This window comes from Peromyscus californicus, unplaced genomic scaffold (assembly GCF_007827085.1).
Source record: "Peromyscus californicus insignis strain IS unplaced genomic scaffold, ASM782708v3 Scaffold_4__1_contigs__length_199733344, whole genome shotgun sequence".
NCBI lineage: Eukaryota > Metazoa > Chordata > Mammalia > Rodentia > Cricetidae > Peromyscus > Peromyscus californicus.
In genome coordinates this window covers 127,897,031-127,923,447 of record NW_026294562.1, presented here as the reverse complement: position 1 = coordinate 127,923,447, position 26,417 = coordinate 127,897,031, and the positions used below count along the sequence as shown (strand labels likewise).

The 26,417-nt window shown below is 47.0% G+C and overlaps 1 protein-coding gene and 1 long non-coding RNA gene across 2 annotated transcripts in view; one reads left to right on the top strand and one right to left on the bottom strand.

Moving 5' to 3' along the window:
• Positions 1-276: 276 nt before the first annotated feature.
• LOC128094048 (uncharacterized) lies at positions 277-3,080 on the top strand. The gene is made up of 3 exons (XR_008212830.1): positions 277-414; positions 1,113-1,241; positions 2,497-3,080. It is a non-coding gene; the product is annotated as an uncharacterized LOC128094048 (long non-coding RNA).
• Positions 3,081-10,866: 7,786 nt separating this feature from the next.
• St8sia2 (ST8 alpha-N-acetyl-neuraminide alpha-2,8-sialyltransferase 2) overlaps positions 10,867-26,417 on the bottom strand; it is an 89,167-nt gene continuing 73,616 nt past the window's right edge. The window contains exon 6 of the mRNA XM_052712110.1: positions 10,867-11,368. Coding sequence (XP_052568070.1) covers positions 11,182-11,368 — 187 coding nt within the window. The 3' untranslated portion in view covers positions 10,867-11,181. The remainder of the gene's footprint in view (positions 11,369-26,417) is intronic.

Here is a 26,417-nt window from a genome sequence, read left to right as displayed (position 1 = left end):
CTCTCCTTGATGTTTTTTGTCTCTTAGGCCTAGCACCTAGTTGATCCTCGGAAGGCAGCTTTCAAATACCAGCTCCGCTGGGTCTTGTTAAAATGCTTTATCAATGGCCATCTTTCTCAGTAGGGGTGACCTTTGTCTCAGCTTTGCTGTCACTACCTGACTTGGGTAACCTCCAAAGGCAGGTTGCCATGGCAATTCGCATTCAGCCCAACCAAATCTGGCTTCTGTATCTTATTAAATGTTCCCTAAAAAGGAAATCACACCCTTTGTGGAAGAGGAGGGCCATTCACAAGGAGCAATAATGTTCAGCGGCCCTGTCCTCCTCCTGGCTCCCACTCTGGGGCCGGTCTGTCCTTTGCCTGGAGTTGACTGGTTGCCCCTCTTGATTCCTTCTTCCTAATCTCAGTTGTCATGGTAAGTACTTAGATTTTAGGGGGTAAGAGAATGGGAGGGTGTGGCTATGGCAAATGTCAATCAGCCGTTCAAAAGACACTTTTACAGTTCCAATCCAGTAGCACTAACAAGCGTCAGGATCAGGTGCATAATGAGGCCGTGTTAGAGACACTAATTGGAGGGGTCTTCTTTTCTTCTCCATCTTCATTTTGATGTGATGTTTTCCATTTTCTCAGAATGCAGTTTTCACAGTGACTCTCATTAAATCCGAGCAGATAATCTCCATCAGACTACTGCTCCTTGGCCTGGAAGGGGAGTGGGAGGACCCAGCGGTTGCTGGTAACTTCCATGAGATTGTTTTGTGTTTATCCCTGGCTAGAATAGAGGGGAAGGTGAGAAACATCCTGCACCCACAGAGCCTGCAGAAGGGACTGGGCTCTCAGTCTGCCAGCAACAGCCAGTCTAGGGAAAAGGGAACACTGGATATCAGAGATAAGGTCACTTGTGGAATGGGTGGGTGCCTCCACAAATCTCTGGGCATGTCAGTGGCCTTGACCTCTGTAGGCAGAGATCCCAAGTCTGCTTTGAATGGAGGGGAGGTCTGACCTTCAGGCTGTCACACAGAGAAAAGGAGTATGGGGCGGGTAGGGAAGAGGTTTTGCTAGGTAGAGGGGCCTCTGATGCTTACCCAAGTGACCCAGAACATGCCACTCTTGCAGAGTGAAGCAGCCACTGGTTAAGAAGAATGAGAAGTGTGTCCAAGTGCTCATCTCAGGTTGTCACTCCTCTCCTGACCCCTCTCTCTTCAACTCCACAGATCCTGGACACTTTGAGGACCATTGTGTTAGGTCAGAAACAACACATCCCTGGGAATATGAGTATGGCAGCTAAGTCTCTCCTCAGAGAAGAGGGAGGGTGAGGGGGTTGCTCCTTGGCTTTGCTTGCCTTGGCAGGGACAAAATAAGGGGGCAGGGTGGGGCTGTTGGTTGTAAAGACACAAGTAGCTGGGTTCTCTGAGCTCTTAGCTCTCACTGTGTGCTGGACACTTCACGAAGGGTTTTACATAAACGAGCAATTCATACAAACCTCCCTCTCCAGTCCCCATGGACATATATTAGTTACTTTTCTCATTGTGATGATGAAATACCCCACAAAAGCAGCTTAAGAGAAGAAAGATACTTGTGGTTCCTTGTTTCAAAAGGGATTCAGCCAACTAGGGCAGGAAGGCATACCAGCAGGGGCTTATGGTTGTTGGTCACATTGTGTCCATAGTCAGGAAGGAGAGAGAGAGAGAGAGAGAGAGAGAGAGAGAGAGAGAGAGAGAGAACACTGATGTTCATCTGATACCCTCCTTTGTATTCAGTCTAGGACCCCTGCTCATGGGAATGGTACCGCCCACATCCATGATGGGTCATTCCTTTTCAGTTAACCTCTCTGGAAATGCCACCTTAGACATGCCTGTAGATGTATCTATCCTCTAGGTGAATCTAAATCAGTCAAATTGACAGTGAAGACTGGCCATCACAAGGCATCTCTTCACGTACACAGACCAGAGGGACCTTCTGAGCAGTGTGGATCATACTGCTAGATTCTGAGTCACAGCTGCCATCTGAACCTAGACTGCCCCCCAAACCCACTCTCTGCACGACTCTGGCCAGCTTCCCCCTTCTCTCCGGGGCCCTGCGAGGTGGTTCTCCTGTATGAGTTTTTAACACTCACACCTGGGAGGTCACGACTGAAACAGAAAAATGCCTTATCAGTGACAGCAGCCATACTCCAACTCCCCAAGTTGACAGAGGGACCCCAAGCGCCTTGGAGTGCCTGTCCTGTGTATGTGGAGAGGAAGGTACCAGGGGCAAGGATTCGGGGTTTCTCAGAAGACAGGTGGCTAAACACTCAGAGAAGGGCAGCACTACTATGCAATGTGTGTGTGTGTGTGTGTGTGTGTGTGTGTGTGTGTGTGTGTGTGTGTGTGTGTGTGTATGTGCATGCAGGTACAAATGCATGTACATGGACATTCATGTCCCCTTTCCAACTCTCATTTTGCATACTAGGGTGGGGCCCTGGCTATCCCTACCATGACCATAACTTCCTTGTTTACAGCTGGCCTAAGCTTGGACCACCTTCCTGAAACTGAGTGGAAGTCAGTTCATCACCTGGGCTGCTGGGTCCTCTAGTGTGGCACCAGGTTTTTAAGAGATGTGAACAGTCTAAATCCCTGATAACTCCTGCTATGGCTGCTGCATGCCCGAGGTCATCCCGATCCTGCAGCGGCCATGAACGGTTTCAACCCACAGCACCTGGCAAAGCTTGCCTGGCTCTGACTGCATTTTCAGGAGGGCCAGGAATCCCAGGCAGCTAGCAGCTTAGAAAAGATTTGGTTTTATTTTAGTATGTGTGTTTATGTGCATGCCTGGGTTGATGGTTGGCTTCAAGGACAAGATGGTATCCCCACTACTACACACTGGCATCATGTAGTCCCTATGATTGGGCACATCCCTGAGGAGGTGGAAGAATTCTGCACTGACTCAGTTGGACTTTTATATTCTTACAGTGAAATGATGGCCTCACACTGAAATAAACTTGACTTCTGATGCAATGAGGCAATCTTTGGGACTGGCACAGGACATCGAGGACTATGATTCATGCCTGCTGCACATATTACAATAAAGTCCTTTTCTTCAGGAGGTGGAGCCCTGGGCTTATTTGTAAATTGGACATTGGAGAAGTGGGGAGAAGCTTGTCTTAGCTAGGGATTTGGGGGAGGGTACAGACTTGGATGGGGCAGGGGCAGAGTGTGACCAGAAGAAACAAGTATCAGAGGATACTGTTTGGCCTCTCATCCCTGGAAGGGTAAGCAGACCATGGTCAGTGTCTCAGCATAGGGTAAATTGCCACAGATGTGGGCTTTCTGAAGCAAATTTTCTTTTAAAAGAAAGAGATGGCTCTGAGCGTGGGCAGCCAGGCCCTCTTGCTGGGATCAGCCTGGTACTGTATCTCCTACATCACATTGCTTCTTTACTGTTACATCTATGCCTAAGAGACTCGCCCACATTGGCACTTGCTGGGTCAGTCACTGACAAATTACTCCTCCATGGAGAACTGTGACACACGTGATCTGATACAGGGGAACCTGAAATAAATTGTGCTAAGCCTCATACCGAGTGACAAAATGAAGAAAGAACACACACACACACACACACACACACACACACACACACACACACACACACACAGAGTTTTCTAGCCAAGAATATAAGAATATCCCTGGTTCACTTTCCCAAGGAATCCAGTTCATTCTTTGTTTTTCCTTTTGGAATTTCTGAGGCAGGGTCTCACTGTGCAGCTCAGGCTAGCTTCAAACTTGTCATCCTCCTGCCTCAGCCTCCTGCGTGCTGGGTTACAGGCCTGCACCATCATGCTCAGCTCTCATGGCTTGTTCACTATTCCATGCGTGTGCACATGTTTATGTTCACGTCATGCAGAGGTTGGTGTCAGGTGTCTCCCCACCTTAATTGCTCTCCACCTCGTGTTTTTGAGAGACGGTTTCTCATTCAGTGTGGGACTTGTTGATTCGTCTAGCCTGGTGGGTCTCAACCTTCCTGATGCTGTGACTCTTTAATACAGTTCCTCGTGTTGTGGTGACCCTCAACCATAATATTATTTCATTGCTACTTCATAACTGTAATCTACTGTTACGAATCATAATGTAAATTCTGATATGCAGGATATCTGATTCGTGACCCTCAAAGGGTCACAGGCTGAGAACCACTGATTTAGACTGGCTTGCTGGCGAATACCAGTAATAACCTTGACTTCACCCTCACCCCTCAGTGCTAGAATTACAGACTTGTACCACCTTGCCCACCTTTAAGTAATTTCTGAGTTGTATGTCCGGCGGTCTGAACTGACGTCCGCATGCTCATGTGACAAGCACTTACTGACTGAGCCATTTCTCCGGCCCCTCTGGTTTATTATTTTACTCAGAATGGACACTGGAATGCTAACTCATCCTTCAACACCCTTCTACTTTCCCACCCCATCTAGAAAGCAGCACACAAAAAGCTTTCCACGACCTCCTTCAAATTCAGCAGTAAGTGAGGCACAACCGCCTTACATACACCATGTGGTCTGCCGTGGAAGAAAGACCATGCCCGACCAAAGGTTCCAATAGCACTGCCTCTTAGAAGTGATGCAGGCCTGAAGCTCCCTTCCACTCCTGGATGCTATGCTTGATTTAACATGTGCCCTTATGAAGGTAATTTTTAACAGCAGGCACGGTGGCTTTCCAAAACAGCTCTGCTGTCCCATAAGAAGCTGAGGAATAGGTGGCCGTGACTGAGTCTACCGGAATCTTTTCAGATGCAAGGTGAACATGGTTCTAAAACAGTGGCTTTCTGGTAATGATGGTAGGAGTCCTGAACTTCCTCAGAGTCTTAAGTGTTTGTTTTCAGGAGGAGGAATCCTGGAGATCGCGGCCCCTTCACAGGGAGGGCTTCTGTTTGCCAGTTTCATTGGTGGAAACAGGTTGCTGAAGTAGGTCTCAACACCATGCAAGTAAACAACCAGTGACGGAACCTAAGGAGCAGCAGCATCCGCCCTTCGGAGAAGATTGGCAGGTTGGGGTGCTGTGTAATCTGGCCTGGTGTGGGGTTTTAGGACATCGGTATACTGGTCTGAGTCCTACCACAAGCCATTAGGGATGCAGTGTGAAGACCATCTTCTTGAGAAGTTCTGGTCCTGTTGGGACCAATGACATTGGGTTTGGGGTGGAGTCCCATCCTTTGCTTTGAGTAAGACTGGGGTAACTGTTTTCTGCTGGCCCATATGGGCTCACTAGTAAATCTCACAACAGCCCAGCCTGTCCTGAGGAGGAATGAGGCAGTTCTGGTGGGTGTGCACCAGGGAAACTGAGCCATCTTTTCCTTTCGATCCCAGCATGGGCTTTGGGGCAGGCTCATCAGAGTTTACATCCTGCCTAGCTCTGTGATTTTTGACGACTTTGAATTTCAGCATCTTCTTCCATAAAGTGGAGTGCATGGTGCTGAGTTCCTAAGGACATTGCAAGAATGGAATCGGACACTTCAAATGTAGATCTGGGTCTCACTGCATTCAATTACCACAGCTGCCATGCTCATCACCACTCATTAGCGAGTGTAGTTATGTTCACAGTGTAGTTCAGTGGCCTGTTAAGTTGGCGCTGCACATGGCCTTTCAGTGAAATGTGTTATATGGAAGCACAGTGCTGTCACTCAAAGATGAACTCCCAGCTCACTCCCTCACTGCATTCGGGAAGGGTAAGATCTGTGGATGACGAGGGGTCCTTGGAGGTTTATGGTTTTCTGCTAGGGCATGAACTGGTTTCCCACTCACAAGAGGGCTCCATTAGGTAAATTTAAAAAAAGAACACTTTCTTGGGTTTCCTCTCCCACCATTGATGGGGTGGGGCATGAAGGAGTGAGCAGCTGTGCCTGGTGTTATGAATCTCTTGAAGTCTGGCCCATTAGAGAAGCCAAAGTGCCTAGTGGATTTCCTGGGAGAATGGTTCCAAACAACTTAACAGAGAGTGGCTTGAAAGAAGTGGGAAAAAGGCATTTTGTTCTCTGAAGGAGCTATCGGATGCTCAGTCCAAACACCCCCATAACTAATTCATTACTTTACACCACACAGACATCTTTTAAATTAGGCAGAATACAGATGAGTCTTGTTTTGTGCCATTAATTTCAATGGTTTTACACAATATTTGAATCACTGGCTTTTCTTTTCCTTTGGAGGCAGACCAAATCAGGCTGAATCTACTTGCATTAAAAGCCATTCATGAGACCCAGCCAGCTCCGTCTTGCAGATGGGATACCATATGTTTTGGCTCAACCCCCATATGGAACAGCAATATGCAATCCAGGGATAGAAAGCTCTGTTTCTTCCCATTCACATTCACGGTCACCTCTAACCCACAAGCTCTTTCCATTCTGCACAGAAGTAGGCACATTCATCCAGAAAGGAGCCAGAAATATGCTGAACACTGGAAGGGGTGGGTTTGGTTTTCTCTTGCCCTTTTATACTCAAAGACATCCATTTGTCCTAGTTGGGGCTTCCATGATATGGCACTTGGAAAGATTCTATTTTCATGTTTCCAGGATAGGTTAGGCCTTTTTGCGTGAAAGCACAATACATAGAATTTTGCAAACATCAGGAGACCCTAGAAATAGTGAATTATGGGTCTGGTCCATGCAAAAGCATTTGTATGTAATCTAACGTTTCCTGGGAGGAGTTTAGGGTGGGATAAAGGGACTGTTCTCCAGGAGAGAGGAGTCAAATAGAATCTGGGCTTCACTGACAACCAGAAAAAGGCTTCAGGTTTTGGAGAGTCTTCTAGGGAAAGGTGGACCAAAGGTTATTGAGAAGCAAGGGTTCCTTTTCCCATGTGTCCAGGATGAGGTGGCGAAAGAGTGCTCAACTGAGAGTCTGGCCTTTTTTCCATTATTAAATAGCTTTGTGACCTTGAACAAATGTCAGTGTGACATTCCTCACATATAAAGGGATTCGAATGACCTGGCGATGGCTACAGATCCTATCTCTCATCCCATCATATGCTGTACGACACCATTGAGGGATGCTCAGTGGTCAGGGTGGTGGCATGAATTAGATGCTGATCCGACAGTGGGTATGCTTACTACTTATTTAGGTTGAGATGTCCCACTCTGCAACAGCATTTGGTAACTGTGATTCAGTTTGTTCACGTGAACCTGTGCGCTATTACTAACTCAGGAAGCAGACCTCAGCTCTCTGGCATGCTGGTACACCACAAAAGCCTCTGCAGGCACCTCATATCCACCTGCCTGTGGCAATGAAGTTTTACTTCCTCGCAAGGGAACAGTTAGCAGTAGCCGCAGACCACTGGATGTCACGGAAACTCGGATGCTTCATACCTGGAATTTTGATTTTGATGTGATTGCAAACCAGAGGGAAGGGAACAGACGACAGAATTTCACCTTGTTTTGGACTGCCAAGATGAAGTCCCCATCTTCTCGGTATTTATGTCTCAATAAGCTCCAATTGTGACTCTGGAGTTACCAGATGTCTGTGATCTGGGACCCTGGAGACTGAGTTCCAGTAAATCTAGACCTCCAAGATTATCTGAGCCGTGTTGAATGAGTTTCCAAGCAGCTACCCGTGTAGTTATCTATGACTGGAGGTTGCAAGGGGATGCTCTGAGTCTCTTTTAGCTGAGATGCCAAAATACAAGGACAAAAGAACAACTGTGAGCTCTCACACTCCACACTCGGAAACCAAACTTCGGTGCAGAACTTGCACAGCCTGGCCTAACACTAGGGTCCTGACTCTTAGCCTACCAGCTCTCTGTTGGGTATAAAGAGATTGAGTTTAGAAATTCAAGAGACAACGGATATGTTGGTAGGCAGGTTTGTGTGTGGTGTGATTCCCCCCTCAGCCCCATCCACACACTGTAGGGAACAGGAGGCCGGAGTTGGAGGTACAGCAATCATGCTGGGTTCTGAGCCATATCTGGGTTTGGCAGAGGTTCTCCGGCACCAGGGTTCAGAGAACTGGGGGTGCTGGAAGGCAATGCTATGAAATTCCCCATGACTCAAATGGACCCAAGGAAGAGAATTGACCTGGAGATGTCTTGGAAGGGAGTTTGGCCAAGAGGTACTGGTGGAAAAGTAATGAGCCCCTATGGAAAGTGTCTAGAGGGCTAGCTCTGGGTCCTCAGGGCTTACACTGGAGCCGTAAGTGATCAGCCAGAGCAGCCATCTGCCACACCTGGGCTTGGGGGAGGCTATGGAGAGCAGGGAGAGAGGGACTTAGGAGAGAGGAATGCTGAGTCTCCCTTCTCTCTCTCCACTTCCTCACAGGAGGCTTGCTTGTTTGTGGTGTGAGGGTTGAAACCCAGAGGCGCTCACATGCTGGCCAATGCTTCACCACCAAGCTCCAACCCTAGCGACTCGAAAGCAGTGAGGATATGAAAGGACACCTCTAAATTTATTCACCTTTGGGAACTGATTCTTTTTTAATTGCAGAATAGCCTTCTATGGTAGTACTAGTTAATCATTTGCCTGCCCGCTCCCCTATTGATTAAGACGTGAATTGTTTTCCAGCTTCGGGCTATTAGGATCAGAGCTGCTAAATACGCACATTCGAACGTTCTAGTGCTAGTTCATCGTCGGAACACGTGTTTCCTTTCCCTTGATTAGGTACCCTGGAGGGCTCTGCGTGTAACTGTGTGTCTCACCGATCAGTGCAAAGGCTAAGATGTTTCACCCTGCCTGGTCCCATCTCAGTGCACACGCTGACAGAGTGAGCTCCGCTTGGTTATTCTCGACTGTGTTCTGTTTATTTTCTGGAAAACTTATTTGTGGAGAGTCTTTTTTTTATTCCAGACAAGAATGAAAGTGCCTTGCTTTGGAGAATATTTACTTAGGCTGTTGCTGGAGGCAGGGGCGTGGAGGGGACTGCCAGCCTGGGATCACTTTCAACTTCACTGTGGCTGGATGTTTCTTTCGGACACTATCCAGGTGGTGCACATCTGGGCTAAACATCTTACAAAGGTCAGCCGTGGTCACAGCGGTTCAAAGAGGGCTTTCAGATTTTTATCTGTCTTTGCTTCGCTGAGTGTCGGGGCCTCTCTCTGCAGACCCTGGGCTTGAGGGCAAGGTCGAGTAGGTTTCCTTCTGCCTTTCCCTGATCCTGCTGGTGTGACCTTAGTCTGCACATGAAAACCGAAGCTCGGTTTCACTTAGCATGACAAACAGCGTCAGGGGTGAAGGCAACTTGAATTCACCTCCCTCTCTTTCTGCCTTTACTTCTGCCTGCCAGTTTAGCTCTCCCCCCCCCCCAGTGCTTTTGTTGAGGCGTTTGGGGGGGACATTCACTGCTCTCTCAACAGTGCTTGCACGAAGGTGTTTCTAGTGTTTTATTGAGATTTTTAGTGATTTTTGTGGAGCGTTGGTTCACATCACTGCTGGAATACGCACACACAGCAGATACGTGGGATGCTGTCCTCTGAGTGCAACAACCGTGACGACCTTCACCTCAGCAGCCCTGACTGCAAACACCCTCAGGATCAGCCTGATGTTCCCATAGAAGGAGGGGGTGGAGGCTGTTAGACCCTCGCCTGAGAGGTCAGCCACTTCTTCTTACACCTCCAGTCCTGGTTGTATCTAGTTCCACCCAAGCAGTGTGTGATCTAGTGCCAGAGTATAAAGCATGTGGAAGGCTAACTGAAGGGGATACTCTATCCATACAGCTGTGGGTGCTGGGGCGAAAGTTCCCAATGTGGTTGCTTCTTCAGGACATCCGTGCTCCTCTAAGTGACCCTCACCCACGCTGTGAGAGTGAGCCTCCTGTAAGTGACCCTCACCCACGCTGTGGGAGTGAGCCTCCTCTAAGTGACCCCTCATCCACGCTGTGGGAGTGAGCCTCCTTTTGGTTCACGAAGCTAGACTTGGATGGATCTGTTTGTTTGGTCTGTCATAGGTGCCCCGATTGGAGCGAATAAACATTTGTCCGCACATCCCAGAAAAGTTCACACAAGAGAAGAAGTATGTGTTAATCCCTTTGGTGAGCCTTTGTTAAAGTATAAAACTTTCTTCTAGTCTCAAAATGATATTGAGTTATGTATCTCATAACTTTCATTTGCCTTCAGTTTTCTCCAAAGACAATGGAGATAATTATTTGGATGACTGGCCACTTGTATCAAGCCTCCAATTTTCCGGTTTCATGTCCTTTTCCCCTCATTTTGATCTTTTTGCTTTATTTTCTGGGAGAATTTCTCAATGCCTGTTTCACTGAATTTTTATTTTTTGCAATCATATTTTAAATTCTAAGAGCTGTTCTCCCCGCCCCATGAATCTCTGGATAGTTCTCTCTCATGTAGCATGCGTGGTCTGGTTTCTAGAGTGAAATGTCTCCTGCCTCAGTGGTTTGGTTTCTCTGGCTGGGTCACTGGCCCCACAAGCTGCCGTTTGCTGCTAGTCTCCTCTGTGCGTAGGAAAGGATCCCTCCGATGCTGGGATCTTCAAATGTTCATATTTTATACTAGGGACCAATGTGGTGATTGAGACCTGTGTGTGTGTGTGTGTGTGTGTGTGTGTGTGTGTGTGTGTGTGTGCGCGCGCGCGCGTGTGTGTGTGTATGTGTGTGCATGTGTTTTTGTGTATGTGTCTATGTGTGCATGTGTGTAGATGTGGACATGTATGAATGGGTGTGTGTGTGTGTGTGTGTGTGTCCTAGTTTGCTTTTTCATGGTAAAGACCGTGGGTAAAAGCAATTTGTGGAAGAAACAGTTTATTTGGCTTACATATCACAATCACAGTCCCTCAACAAGGGAAGCCAAGGTAGGCACCTGGAGGCAGGGCAGGGACCTGGAAGCAGGAACTGATCATGGAGGAAGACTGCTCCATGGCTTGTTCTCCATGGCTTGATCTCCATGGCCTGCTCCCCATGGCTTGATCTCCATGGCTTGCTCCCCATGGCTTGCTCAGCCTGCTTTCTTATACAACCCAGGACCACCTGCCCAGGAATGATACCACAGTGACTAACTTCCACATCAATCACTAATCAAGAAAATGCCCCCCAGACGTGCCCATAGGCCAGTCTGATGGAGGCAACGACTTAGTCCTGTTGAGGCTAGTTTGTGTCTCGTTGACAAAAAGCCACCAGCCCGCTGTGTGTATATATGTGTATTTTTGACCTAATCAAGAGAATGGAGGCTGAAGTTTTGCAATTGTCCTTCATGCAACATAATTTCTCATATAACATATCCAGTGACTAAACTCTGTTCACCCTCAGGGGCTTTTGGGTCCACGGAGTTTCCATCATCATGGCTGTTTTATTTGGATCATACAGTCTCTCTGGGCCCTCGGTTGTGGAACAGGGTTCCAGATGATTGGTGGATCTTCCATGCTTCAGTCTTGGGTGACATCTCTCCCACTTACAGCTGGTTATGGTGCATGTGCTGGAAGGGGAGGGAGAGCAGAAGGAATGCTTGTCAATCCAAGACATCTTTGCCATAAGCTCTGGACCATAGGCTTTGTGTCTTTTGTGGTTTGAATAAGAATGCCCCCATAGGCTCATATATTTGAATGTGTAAGGAGTGGCACTATTTGAAAGGATTAGGAGGTGTAGCCTTATTGGAGTGGGTGTGGCCTTGTTGGAAGAGGTGTGTCACTGGGGGTGGGCTTTGAGATTTCCAAAGCCCATGCCAGGCCCTGTGTCTCTCTTCCTTCTGCCTGTGAATCTGGAGGCAGAACCCTTAGCTGTCACATCTGCCTGAATGCAGCCGTGCCCCCCACCATGAGGATACTAAACTAAACCTCTGAAACTGTAAGTAAGCCCCAGTTAAATGCTTTCTTTTTATAAGAGTTGCCAAGGTCATGGAGTCTCTTCACAGCAATAGAACACTGACTAAGACAATGTCCACCCACCCGTCTGGTTCTAAAGCTGGTAGCTTCCTGTGGCTTTCCTCGTCAGCTGGCCAGTCTCAGAAGGAGTCTCTTCTCATCTCTTAGCTAGAGACGGAATCCAGGCAGTCAATGCTCTGGAAGCTAAGATGGGGAAGGAGGCCAAAGTTGGGGGTGATGGGAAGTATTCCAGTATGTAGTATACATGCGGGCACTGGGTACCTTGTTACTGATGGTGTCCCTGCTCCTGGGGTCTAGAGTTCTTTGTTTTTACCCTCTCCAGAGTTCTGAACATGAGAAGACATCCTCCAGTTTTCCAGAGGGGAGGCGGTCTGACGATCGAATTGTTCCTTTAAAGTTCTTAAACTGGTTTTCTCATTCTCAGCCTCCTCTTCACTCCCACATTCACGAGCACCTGGTAGCATCTTTCCTGGTGCCAGCTCCAGTGTTCACAAGTCAGTGCTCACTCCTCTATGTGCTTCTTAACTTCCAAATGCCTCTTCCTGTTTCCTCTCCCATTCCTTATGTGCCATTGGATTTGTGCCACTTAAAAACCATTGTAATGGGGTTCCTGGGGGTGGGGAGCAGGGGTGAATGGATGCTTGCCGACCTTTTCTTTCTCTTTCTTTAGACAGAGACTTTATTCCCACAGTGTTGAAAGTGTCTTATTGAATTACCATACTTGGACTCTTACATACATATCATCACTCCAAGCTGTTTTTAGTGGAATCTGGGATACTTTTGCCCAACTATCATTTGGGAGAAGAAAAAGGACATTGTAATTCACCTTGTGTGTTTTTTCTTTGGCAAACATGGTAAACACATTTGTTAGCTTAGGGCTTTTTTTTTTTTTTTTGTATGTGGCAGATTATGAGTAGTTCAAGGAAGCTTGGTAGAGCAGAACCATTGAGTGTCCAGAACAAAGCTTGATCCACCAAACATACCCTCAGGACCAGAGACTGTTCTGTTATGGACCTTCAGACCACGGCTTCTAGAAGAGGCAGTGTCTCTTATTGTTTCGTGAGTTTATGTAATATCTAGTTAAAACATGCGGGATTATAAAAGACTCAACATCCGGAAACACACTGTAGCTTAGGTATTATTTTGCTAGGAGAATAGGACAGAATGAAGGAAGACTTGGGGGGCCTCAGGGGTACTCTTGGACAGTTTGTTGAGGTTGTAGCCTGAAGTAGGCTTTTATAGTTTTTTTTTTTTGTCTCTGGTGTAAATGGACCACTGTTTTTGTATCTTCTAAAGGGAAGGGAAACAGAATGCTCTGTGCTTGGGCTTTGAGACCTTGATACAGTGTTCAGAAGGGTAGTCAGCCTTAGTTACCCAATACCCCCTCTCCTTTTCTTTCTGTCCTTCTGCAGGTCTGGGGATTGAATCCAGAGTTTCATGCATGCAAAGCAAGCACCCTATTGACTAGGTCATATTTCCAGTCCCTCTAATTTATTAATAATTAAGTTCTTAGGCACCTTGGGCCTATCCCCCACACACATTTACAAGTGAACATTTGACAATATCCCATCCCCATGTGAGCTCAGTCTTGGTGGCAGTTTCCCAGTGCCATGAAGAGGAACCATGGGCTAGAATTTCTTCCCCTCTATACCATCAGACCAGTTTCTTTCCTCTAGCACAACTAGGAGCTAAAGATTGGAGTCTGGCTTGCGATTTCCATGCGACACATGATGTTAGTTTCAGAGTGGAAGTCATACAACTCTCAAAATTCTCTGTCAGGATTAGCAAAGACCATTACTGAGACAAAAGCAGATAGCGCTCCTCTTTGTGACCCAGCTCCTAAAGGCTACATGATGCATGTTGCATGATCCCTCCCATGATGCATGCTCTTTAAAACTGTCCTGCTTTCAAAGGCACCATTTGGTCTATGGAGAAGTGTGGCCTGGTCTCTCATGTGGGAGAAACCCCAGGGGTGCACTGTGTTAGTACCCGTGTTGGGAGAGAGAAGGTTAAAAGCATAAGCAAACGTTGCCCCTTTACTCCTCTAGCATCTTCCCATCATTCCTGATGACTACTATGCAAACTCACTGACTTCTCTCGGGTCCTTTAATCCTGCTGCTAGGCAGCATGTTTCCCCTCAGTCTTCCCCCTTTTCCGTGTGTGTTCATACATGTGCACGTTCAGATGTGTGCTTGTGTGTGTATGTATATGTATATAGGGTTACACATGTGCAAGTGTGCACATGCACGTGGAAGATGAAGGACGGACTCAGGTGTTGTTTCTCAGGAGCCATTCACCCCTCTTACTAGCCTGGAGCTCACTGAGTATGGTAGGCTGGCCAGTTTCCACCCCACATGCTGAAATCACAAGCATGAGTCACCACACCTGGTTTTTTTTTTCCCCTTGAGCGAGGTGGTGTTAGGGATTGAACTGGAGACCCCACATTTAGGAGCTAAGTACTTTACCTATAGAACTCTCTCTCCTGCCCCTCATTCCTTTAAAATTTTTTATTTAAATGTTTAATTATGTGTACATTTGTGTGTCTGCAACATCTGGGCAAGTGCCTACAAAGGCCGAAGAGGGCCCTAGAGCTGCAATTACAGGCAGTTGTGAGTGGCTGGACAGGGTGCAGGGAATTGAACTTGGGTCCTCTAGAAGAGCAATAAGAGTTCTTCACCACGGAGCCATCCTCAAGCTACACTTACGTTTAACTGGACCATGTTGCATTTGCTCCCGTCATGTGTCTCTTACTTTAAGAGAGGAAGCTCTCACTCAGAAGCCTGTCACACACCATTCATCTCCACTGTCAAGGAGAATTAGAGTTGTGCCCTTGTTCTTATGAGACACCACATATCCTAGAGACTCCAGCTATCTCGGTGTGATCATGACTGACGACATGAGGCAGTGGGTCCTGCTCCACAGGTCAGAGGAAGGTCAGTTTACCCTCCCTCCAAGCCAGAAGAGGAGATGAATGGTACTGTTAATCCTCCAGACATCTATGAGGCCACGGCTTTCCTCCGCAGACACTCTTCCCTGTCCAGTTTGCCTCCCACTAGGCATGGGTGAGACACATTCATCATTTAACAAAGACCATGGCAAATCTGCTCTCTTTGGCAGTCACTTCTGGACATCTGTGGACGTTTCTAGAAGGCTGAGACTAACACATCTCTATCTCCTACATGACCTTATAAAGACTTAGCTTTAGCTAGGAGAGCCAGAGGAGGGAAGGAGGGGAAGCGATGGGCATCGGGTGAAGAGGTAAGATTACACACCTTCCTCATTTCTTTTCAGCACTGGACAAGGGATTCTTGACAGCAGAATGATCCTGAGTAGAATAAATTGAAAAAAAGGAAAGTATAATCCAAACAGAAAAAAAAAACTCTTAATATGAATGCACATGAGAAAAAGTGATTGAAATAGGGATCGTCCTCTGCGCTAGACTAACACACACACAAATTATAGCTACAATGAAATGATAGATCTTTACTGTGTACTGGATAAACATCTTGACCCTCCTGAATGAATGTTACCTGAACCCTATTCAACTAGCCTTTTTGGACTTTGATAAATTGTATGGTTTTCCTCCCCCTTGTCTGCAGAGGAGGGTGGAGACCCTCTTCCTGTGCGGATTCTGAGGCACTCCTTGGAGGGGGTCTTAGACCCTATCCTGTATAGAAAGCCTGTAATTTTTCTATGTTCATCATTGTGATTGTCTGTGTGCTTCTGCCTATGAGCCCCGCCGTTACTGTGTTCTTTTATGCAGGTTTAGGGAAAACACAAAGCTTTATTTGAGACACAGCCTGTTGTCTTATTTTTTTACAAGATCAGTTCAATAAGGGAATAGCTATGGAGGGACTTCATGTAGTGACAGGAAAGTGTCTCTTCCGTTGTCTGTTGATGGCCGCTTGAATAGGGATAGAGAGACTCGACGTCTATGTGAAGTGCTTCGGGGTAGTTTCTCATGTCTGAGCTGTCACTTTCCTCGAGATTTGAAGTCCTTCCTCTGCACTAACACTGGTTAAAGATGAAGGAACGGGGAGGTGGGACCCAGGGTATTCCTATCCTTGGGCTGCCCAGGAAGAAAATGCTTTGGTGATACCTGAGATGAGCCAAAGAAAGACCTGCCATCTCTGGCCCACTGTGCTGCACATGGAAGAGAAGTTTCCAGAGAAGACGCAAGTTAGGACAGGAAACGTCAAATAAAGTGGAGGGGGAGCAGACCGTGGTGACCTGATGTCTGAAGACTAGCTATACTGAGGCGGCGGCTAAGGAACGGGAAAGAGTGGGTTCAGAGCTCAGAAAGACTAGAGGACTACCTGAGACAGACAGAGGAACTTGTTGCTGGGCTGGGCCTGACTTTTTGTGTGTCTTTTATTCATGACCTTGGATTCCCATGCCAGACTGCAGGCGTCCACTTAAGGTTTTAATCTTTCTCTAACTTCAACTCTCTACTGTTGGGTAGAGTTGATGAGATAATCTGTTGTTTTGAAGGAATCATACACGCTAGGATAAGTAACAAACATGCATCATAACTCTTTAAGGGATTTTCAAAAGTATAATGCTGTCTCTACTTCTGTGTGGTCATAATTTTGTCTGTCATGTGGTTAGAATAAAAAAAAAATTCTTAGATGAACCTGGAAAGTGAGTCCTGATCAATGAGGACTAGAAAAAAGGATGGGAATGGAGGGAGCCACAGAGCACAGCCACAGGCAAGGGGATCCAAGAGCAAGGGTGCCCAATGATTGTGGAGAATGCAGCCAAAGTCTCCCTGAGCAGGCCCCACCCACCCTGTACCAGTTACTACGGTTAGGAAAAGTGCAGGGTCCTTCTTAGAAATGTATGGAGCACCTGTTCCTTTCCCCTCCAGGTTTCCCTGTCTGTACAGTTGACTCCCATGAGAAGACCAAATAACTTGCATCTTCCAGGAGGAGAGCAAGAAGAACTGATGTGTGCATCAAGAATGATGCAGCTGACAGACTACACAGTCCTGGAAAGCTGCCTGAAAGACAGGCCTGGAGACTGATGCCTCAGGAAGAGCTGCAAGCAAACCGAGGAAGGGAAGGGAATGTGCAGCATTACAGCTGCTCTGGTTATTCCTGGAGGAAAGGTGTGTTAGGAGGAGGACAAGGGCAGGAGAGAGGTTCAGAGGAAAATGTGGTGATCTCATGCATGTGACATAAGTACCTGTCTGTCTTTCCATTTTGGAATAACTGAGATCATTCTCCACAGATCAAAGGTCATATGAATCCAGTGCTGTGACCTCAGCTGGAGCATCAGGAAGATCAGTAGGAGAGACTATATAGGTGGTAGCGGGGCTAACTCCCTTGGTGGCTTTTGAAAATGGGTAGGGATTAGCTTCAGTGTGATAGTTGGCTGCTTGATTGATTTTCTTGTCCATTACTGCTGCTATGGAGGATAGAGCCTTCCCAAAGGGAGCAGGCTGGAGAGTCAAGGTCCAACAAGCAAGGTTCCACTTCGTCTTCCAGGCCTAGCACATCTGCCATCTCTTCCCTGAATCCCTCACTGAATATTCCTAGTTGCTTAGACTGACATTTCCTTTTTATTTTGTTCTGCCATTCTTTGTGTATCATGGTTCTCCCATTAGATTCAAGCCTTTCTGAGGCTGGAGCTATGTGTTGATGCTCCTCAAAGATAGCCTTAGTTCATTGCTGCCTTTCATTGAGGTCTGCAAAGTTGGATGAACCAAAGTCAATATTCTGGAGCACATAGAGACCCCACCTTTCCCTGTGTGGTTCACCAATATTAGTGGTTAGTCCAGAGTCCCATATCTGGAAGGGTACCAGATTGTAGGGGTGTGGTGTGGAGATCAGATTGCCACAGCCTTCTCTCTTCCTTCATGGACCATGTGTCTCCAGAGGAGAGGAGAGCTGTCTTCAAGGGTACACGGAGTCAATCCTTTCCTTGGGCATTCTCCCTCTCTGGCTCTCTCCCCAATGTCTCGGTCAGTGCTGCACATGTATCTGCTTTTCCTGTCATATACACCTCACCTACTGCAGCTACCAGACTGTGACCCTTGCAAAAGCTAGGACCCAATGTTATATGCCATGCCATCCAGTGGCCATCTACTTCCTTGAATGAATGGCTAAAGAGATTCCTATCTGGAACAGTTCTGTCCTATTAAAACTTACACATTGAACTATTTCAGTACAGTTGGATCAGGAGGTAGGGCCATTGGAAGGTAATTACATCACAAGAGTATAGCTTTTCTAATGAGATTAGTGTCTTTATAAAATGACACATGAAATCCAGTTTTTCTCAATTTTCTCTCTGTTATGTAAGGTTATAATTGAGTGGTATGTTAGTCAGCTTTCCACTGCTATGGCAAAAGACTTGAGGTAAATCAACTTTGAGGAGAAAAGGCCTATTTTTGGCTTATGATTTCAAGGTTTCAGAACATAGCTGGCTTAGTTGCTTTGCAGCCTACTGCGAGGCAGAACCTTGTGATGTTGGGAGAATATGTTAGAGGAAGGACCATTTCACAGGGGCCAGTAAGCTAGAAGAGAAAGAGAGGAAGAGGCTGGGGAAAAGATCCATCCTTCAAGGGCATACCCTAATGCCCTACTTCCTCTAATTAGACCCCATCACCTAAAGTTTCCACCATCTCTCAATAGCCCACATCTTAGTTACTTTTCTATTGCTGTGACCAAACACCATGACCTAGACAACTTATAAATAATAATGATAATAGTAATAAAAAAAATCTAATTTAAGGGTTCACAGTTTCAGAGGGCTAGTGTCCGTGGCCATCATGGTGCATAGCATGGCAAAAGGCAAGCAGGCATCGTGCTGGAGCAGTAGCTCAGAGCTTACGTCTGATCCACAAGCAGAAGGCAGAGAGAGAGAAAGAGAGACAGAGAGAGACAGAGAGACAGAGAGACAGAGACAGAGAGAGAGTCAGAGACAGAGACATTAATTGGGAATGGTGTGGGCTTTTGACACACACATCTAACAAGGTCATACCTCCTAATCCTTCTCAAATAGTTTCACCAATGGGGTCCAAGTATTCAAATATAAATATATGAGCCTATGGGGGCCATTTTTGTTCAAACCACCACAGACCATTAAGCCCCAAATCCACAAACAATTAACCCATTCCCCAGGCCAGTCTTCATGATCCAGAAGCCTCACCACTGAATCGTGCTGTACCAGAGACCAAGCCTTCACTATACAAGCTTTTAGGGGGCATTTAAGTTCCAAACACAACAGATAACCATCTACAAACAACAGGTGCTGGATCTGCTTGTGTCCTGACTTGAGGCTTTCTAGTCTCTGGAACCTCGAGGAGTCAGTGTTGTTCCAGGTGTTAAGCCTGGACATTTGCTTTATTTGTATATTTGTTTTAACACACCCGAACTGACTGAAACAGAGAGGAAGGCATGAGTGGGTTTCAGCTGCCAGGCATATCAGGGAGGCAGAGATCAGCACACAAAGTAACATGTCTTGTTATGACATCTTCATATGTACGTGCCATTATGTACTATTATACTGTATTCTTTTCTGTATCCTCCACCTATGTAACCTGTGATCTCTGACCCTCTGATTTCTTCCTTCTTCCCTCTCCCTCCCTCCCTCCCTCCCTCCCTCCCTCCCTCCCTCCCTTCCTCCCTTCCTCCCTCCCTCCCTCCCTTCTTTCCTTCCTTCCTTCAGATATTCTTCCCATTCACTGTCTTATCACATGCATTCCTAGGAGGAAATTTCAAACGGAGTTTGATCCCCACTCTGCCACTTACTAATCATATGACAAATCACATGCCTTGACCGTCATTCATGCAATGAAGTTAAATAGAATGACCTCAGAGGGCTGGTGGGGGAAAGAGCCAAACCAGTCCAAGTGTCTGTCACAGTCAGTGAGAGCGCTGAAGGGTCACAACGCCATTTGGGAAAAAATGAACCCTTTCTCGACCGCCAGGGGTGCTGCTGTGAGATGAGAGCTGTCATCTGATAGAGTACGGTGGTCCTAACCACAGCTGTCAGGAGATGGTGATGGATAATTACGTCTACTTTGTTCCCGCATGGCAACTGAGGCTCAGGGAGCCCATCTTTTGAGATTCCAGGAACCTGGGCAGACTCCATTCATCCACTTTATTCTTCCTTCACCACTGTGCAAACGCTGCATGTCAAGCCCTCCTCTCTGGCCTCAGCCACAGTGGAGAGGACAGGCAGGTGGATTTGGGGGAGCACAGAGCACCACTCTCTCCTGTGACCTGAGAGAGGAGTGGGGGGTGTGTGCGGGATGTGTGTGTGTGTGTGTGTGTGTGTGTGTGTGTGTGTGTAGAAGTGAGTTCTCGTGTATGTAATGCCTTCAGTGGGTCCTATGGCTTGAATGTGTGCTCCATAGTTTGTATGTTGGAACCTAGTTCCTAGAGAAGCAGTACTGGGAAGTGAGGTCTAGTAAGCGGTCATTATACCACACTGTGTCCTTTGTGAGGGTGAATGTCGATACAATGGAAGTGGGTGAGTTATACAAAAAAATATTTTTGTTATGAAAACAGCCCCAACTGTTCTTGTCTGCTGACATCTTTTTGCCCTTCCATCCTCTGCTGAGGACAACATGACAGAAGGGTCCTTTCTAGACTCTTGAATACTTGCACCTTCGGCTTCCTAGGCTCCAGAACTATAGGGGCTAAAAAAAAAAAAAAAACAAAAAAATCTCTTCTTTATACATCTAGTCTCAGGTACTCTGTGATAGCAGCATGAAAGTGGTTGAGATTATGAATGAAGAATGAAGGGGTCCTGCTCTGGTACAGTTCCCAAACTGATTGAGCTAGGCAGATTTTCTTATTTTCACTTGACTGATAAGGTAGCAGAACCAGAAGGGAGAGGCTGCACCCACCCTTGACCCTCATGAGATCCCCCACTTTCCACGGTGCTGCGAAGGAGGGCTGGAGAAGACCCCTTCCTTGCTGGGATCTGGCCTGGGAAATATCTAGTTTTGAGGCATGCTATTGGAGCAAGAGTCCTGATAGGGACATCGGCCTATTTTCCCTGTTACCTGACTCCTGTCGTGCTGGTTCTGGGGCTTGTTTCCAGGCTGGTGGGATCAGAGAATACTTCCACATATCCCTACTCTGCAGCTTGCCTGCCCCTTCCTCATCTTATGCCCAGACCCTGAGCCAAATGGCCATTGTCCATGGAGGAAGACGGGAAGATGATGCTCAACTTCCAGCCAAGCTCAAAAGGCAGCAGCTGCAGCCACAATGCAGCTAGAGTCTGTCACTGATACTGTACTAATGAGCATCTCTACTTGGTGGGTCTGGCTCAGCAGCCAGGAGTAGGAGGGGCTGGAAGCTGAGCCTGGGTTGGGAACAGGACTTTGGGAACCAGCTGTATCACTCCATGGCCAAGGCTAATGCAGCCCTGGGGCCCTGGTGAAGCTTAGGGGCTTCCTGCACCACTCTGGGATAATGAGAACTTGGATTTAAACTATAGTCCAGCCTCTTCCTAGGGTGTGGGTCTTGTCAGTGGAACTGGAAAAAGAACAAGATACATAAAAGAGGTCGTTCTGAGAAATCATAGTTAGCCTACGGGTCACATCATCTAGTCAGCACACAATAACGGTCACCCACTCCTGGTCCCTGGCTGTTCCTTCAGTTTCCAGTCACCCTCCAGCACTCCTCTGTGTGCCTCAGATACTATTTGAGGCAGACATGCACTGGTTATCAGTCCTGACACACTGTCAGAAGACGCTTCTCTTTCTGTGCCTCTCTTAGCGCTCTCCTAATTGAATCATCTGTACACACACGAGCTACCCAGAACATCCGCTATGGGTCAAGGATGTGTCCATGCAAAACAAGCAAGAGGAAAGCCTCTTCCTTCTCCAGGCATTTCCATCACAGAAACACTACAGAGGAACTCTCCGGTGCCCCCTCCCATGGTTCAAACACCCAAACATCCCTTCTGCCTCCTAGCTTGCTGAGGGCTATATAAAGTATTTGGCACCCCAGTAGGGCCCTGGATATCAGAATAGATGATGGTGGCAGTGCTGGAGCCAGGATCCTGCCTAGAAAACACTTTAACACACATTGCTGTACGTGTGTGTTCTGAATCTATACCCATTGCACTAGTGGGAAGAACCAAAGCAGAACAGAGCCTAGGGGGTGGGGACTGAGTGGTAGAGTCCCATCTTCCTCTCCTTCTGGTATAGATTCATGTAATGACCAGATGTTTGAGAGGTGATATAATTACGTGGCCTTCGATGGCTGTGGGTGGGCTGATGTGAACAGTGTTGGCAGGTGGTGTGAACAGTGTTGGCAGATGGTGTGAATGGGGTTGGCGTTGTTCTCAGACTATGCGCTCCTGCTCATGAACTTTGGCATCTTGGACACATTTTTCTGAGACCTTGGTAATCCAATCCAATTACAGCACACAGAGCTGTTGACATGGTTGAATATTGTAGGAAGTTCTATGATTTGGGTCTTAAATGTCCCCAAGGCCCAGGTATTAAAGGCTCGGTTAGCAGCCTATGGCACTTTGGGGAGGTGGTAGAACCTTCAGGAGATGGGGCTTAGTGGGAGGGAGTTAGGTCATTGGGGGTGTGCTCTTGAATGGATGTGGAATGCTAGCTCTGCCCCTGCTACTGTCCACCGCGAATGAGTGGTTTTCCTCTGCCATGTCTCACAGTGTTCTTTTTTTTGTTAGGCCCAACAATGATTTGGTCAGGTTTCCATAGACTGAAACTGGAAATTGTGAGCCCAAATAAACTTTTGGGGTTTTTGTTTGTTTGTTTGGTGTGCATATATATATAAGCTCATGTTTGTGTGCTTGCACATGTGTGTGAGGGTACACACGCATTGTGTACAAATATATGTGGGGGCCAGAAGAGAACCTTAGGTGTCATTCTTTAGGCACCGTGCCCTTTCTTTCTTTTTTTTTTTTTTGGAGACAGGATCTTCATTGGCCCAGAGCTGGCTGATTAGGCTAGGATGGTTGGCTAGTGAGCTTTTGGGGTTCACTCATTGCTGTCCCTCCAGTATAGGCATTACAAGTACATACCACATACCTGTTTTTTTTTTTTTTTTTTATCATGGATCCTGACAATCAGACTCTGGTCCTGTGTCTGCAAGGAAAGCAATTTAGCCACTTAATGACTGTTCAGCCCAACTTTTGGTGTTTTGTGAGAAAGTGGGAGTAATTACTTCTCCTCTTGGGGGAAGTTCTGGCATGTTTCTAAAAGTAGGTGTGGTGGGTTGAAAGGAGGTGTGGCTTTGTAGGAGTAGGTGTGGCCTTGTTGGAGGAAGTATGTCACCATGGGGGTGGGCTTTGAGGTCTTCTCTGCTCAAGCTATGCTCAGAGTAGCACACAGACTGCTTCTTTTGCCTTCAGAGAAAGATGCAGAATTCTCAACTCCTTCTCCAGCCCCATGTCTGCCTGCACGCTGCCACTAAACCTCTGAACTATAAGCCAGCCCCAGTATTCCTTTATAAGAGTTGCAGTGGTCATGGTGTCTCTTTGCAACCATAGAAACCCTGACTAAGACGTAGGCTTCCTTTCCCCCTATTCCAAGGATCAGTTGGGTCCATATCTTTTTTCAAAGAACTTTCACATCAATATTTCACATTTTGCTTTTGTGTAATTTTGTTCATACAACAGGAGTCTGTGAAGCACTCACTATGTGCCAAGCATAGTTCTAGCAGCTAGAGATACCTCAGTGAACATGCCAGTCAAGACCCCTGTCCTCACAGGGAGGCAGGCAACATGTCAGTCCTCTCTTCCCACTGTAAGCACATGTTAGCTCACGCAGCAGGGGCTGGAGGGATGGCTCAGTGGTTCAGATAACTGGCTGCTCTTCTGAAGGACCTAGGCTTAATTTGTAGCACCCAAATTGTAACTCATAACCATCTGTAACTCCACCTCTTCTGTCCTCCTCAGGCACCAGGCACATACAAGCTGCACAGACATACATGAAGACAAAATACCCATACACATTAAAAAAAAAAAAAATCCAAGCATCATCAAATGACCACACAAAATACAGTCGAACCTGAAACCAACAAAGGAAAACCTCAGTAACAAGAAATAAAGGAAGGACCTCAAGCCAGGATCCAAGGGGATGCCATAGAAGAGGTCACAAGAGTTCAGGAAGTGGCTCTGGGTAGTGGTTCCTGGTGAGAGTCAGGGAGCACCTGAGTGCTCCATGGAACCTTCTAGAAATGTTCAAACCACAGCTTAGGGCCTGAGGGGAGAAAACCTCATTTGTGAGAAATTCAATGCTTGCCTGCGGCTCTTGAGAGCCCGGGGAATGGTTACCCCGGAGACAGAGACATTAGCTACTATGTCAGAGGGTGGCCACTTCCACATTCAGGAAACAGACCTATATGACCCCTCTCCATACACACCCCAGGACATTTGAGAAGAGTTGCAGGCAATAAACAAGGGAACAATTGACTTATAATTGTCCTATTTTATGTTTAGTTGTTGTTTATTTCTTATTATGTGTAATTTATAAATTAATGTTTATCATAGGTTGACATGTATAGAAAAACCAGTGCACTTGGGCTTTGATACTCGCTGTGATTTCAGGAGGTATTGGCATGTGTCTCATGGGGATATAGGTAGAATTTCTGTAGTTTTTGAAGGCCACCTACTAGGACAATATGATATGTAATTGAACGGGATTAGCTGAGAAGGACCAGGACTCCCCAGCATGTGACATCCAATTAAAGACGAGGAGGAGGCCAAAGGTGGAGATGAATCAGCTTTCCAAGCAGAGAGAATAGCAGCCACAAAAGCCCTGAGACCAGAACAATTCAGAAAAGTTACAGGAAAATAAAGGCTAGGTGTCCAGAATGGTAAGTCAGAGGTAGGAGAGCTTAAGAGTTGTGGTACAGGGCTTGAGATTTTCTTCCCAGGATGGAAGAGAGCCTGGTAGGCATGACCAGGGCAAGGGCATGATTGGGTGTTGCTGGAAGGTTGACCATCAGAGCTTTGCTCCACGGCACTGGGCTTTCCTACTGTTCCTCAACCCATTTCTGTATCTAGCCTGTTCTTGATTTGTATTTTCACAATAATGCCACAAAGGAGTCATGTCTTCCCTAACTCGCAGGGGCCTAATCCTGATGACCAGTGAGCCCTTCACCAACTGTTCAGCAGCCTCACTGTTACAACCTTGTCTAAGCAAATGGAGCCACACTGGAGGATGTTTTCTTGCACCAGCCTTGACTCACCTCAGTTTGTTGTCTGAGACCCTTCATGCCTCTGTGTGACTGGCATACTAAGGCTAATTTTCCTACTTCCTGGGTCTTCGTTTTCCAACAATTGCCTGAGAACTGACGGCTCCTAGCTGGTCCGGCATCAGCTCCGTAGAAGCCTCTTTATTATTTGAAGCTGTCTTCTTGGATAGAACATTTGGACCTTTCTTGACAGTTCTTGGAGGCCCCTTTGGAAGGCCCATTTCCCTGCTAGTCTTCTTGCATGGGAAAGTGTAATGGCTCAGGAAATGGCGGGGAAGATGGGACAGGCCACAAAGGCCCTTTAGTGTCCTGGTTGGGTGATTCTCCTGGGCTTTGGTCAAAGGCAACTGGAATGACTAGACAGACCCTGCCTAGGGGCTGTATATGCACCATGTGTGAAGAAGATTCCCCCACCACCTGGACTGCTGAGAATGAAAACCCAACTATTTCTATAATGCCCAAAGGCAACCTATACTGACGCTAGATGGTAACCATGGAAACCTCCCATTGTTGTGAGCAGCCCACCACCAGAACAGAAGTCATTTGTTCTTTGCCTCCATGAGGGATGGTATTAAGTGCTTTGCCTCCCCCTTTCCTCACTGCCGTCTCACAATACCTGGGTTAGGGTTCAGGAACCCAAGAATAAGAGCTGACACTCAGCCAGGGGATGGTTTCACTGGAGACAGAACCATTAGCGATTACCTCAGAGGGTGGCCACTTCCACATTCAGGAAACAGACCTATATGACCCCTCTCCACACCCTTCCCCAGAATGTTTGAGAAGAGTAGCAGGAGAAGGGAGGTGAAAGTATGGGGATGGAGATGGCAAAGATGATATCCAGAGGGCTGGTGAGAGATGGTGGGTGGGGTGGGGTGTTCGTGTCATTGGAGATGCTGTTAAGGTCATTTATGAGGTAGCATTCATGTCTGGAGTCCCATCTGACTGGCATCAATAAACGTCTCTGTTCCATTCTGGAAGGAAAGCCTTAATTAGGCATGAAGACATTCATCAAACAGCGGCCTCTTAGAGCCACTGCTTTCTCTGCCATCTGGATGGATGGTTTCCCACCCTGCAACAACAGCGCTGGGAATGATGAATGAGGTCCCACGTCTCAACCCCCCAGGGTCTGAGAAAACCCAAATGGTGTCTGTCCTCCCCAGAAACAGTGAAAATCTGCCCGTGTTGATGGGCATATGTGCTGGAGTTCATACTAAGGTTTGCCCTAGGAAGATGCAATAGTGACCTGGGGCAGCCAAGTCCACATCTAGCTAAAGTCAATTTTTAGTTTTACAACGAATGCTCCAACCATAGGGATTTATAGAAAAAGCCCTAGAGGGAGGGTAGAACTCTGTTGAAAATTCCATGTAGGCCTTTGCCTCAGTTTAATGACCTATTTACTTTGCTTAGGTCCAACCCACATGACTTTTTGGAAGGTTCTTGTGACATGATAGAT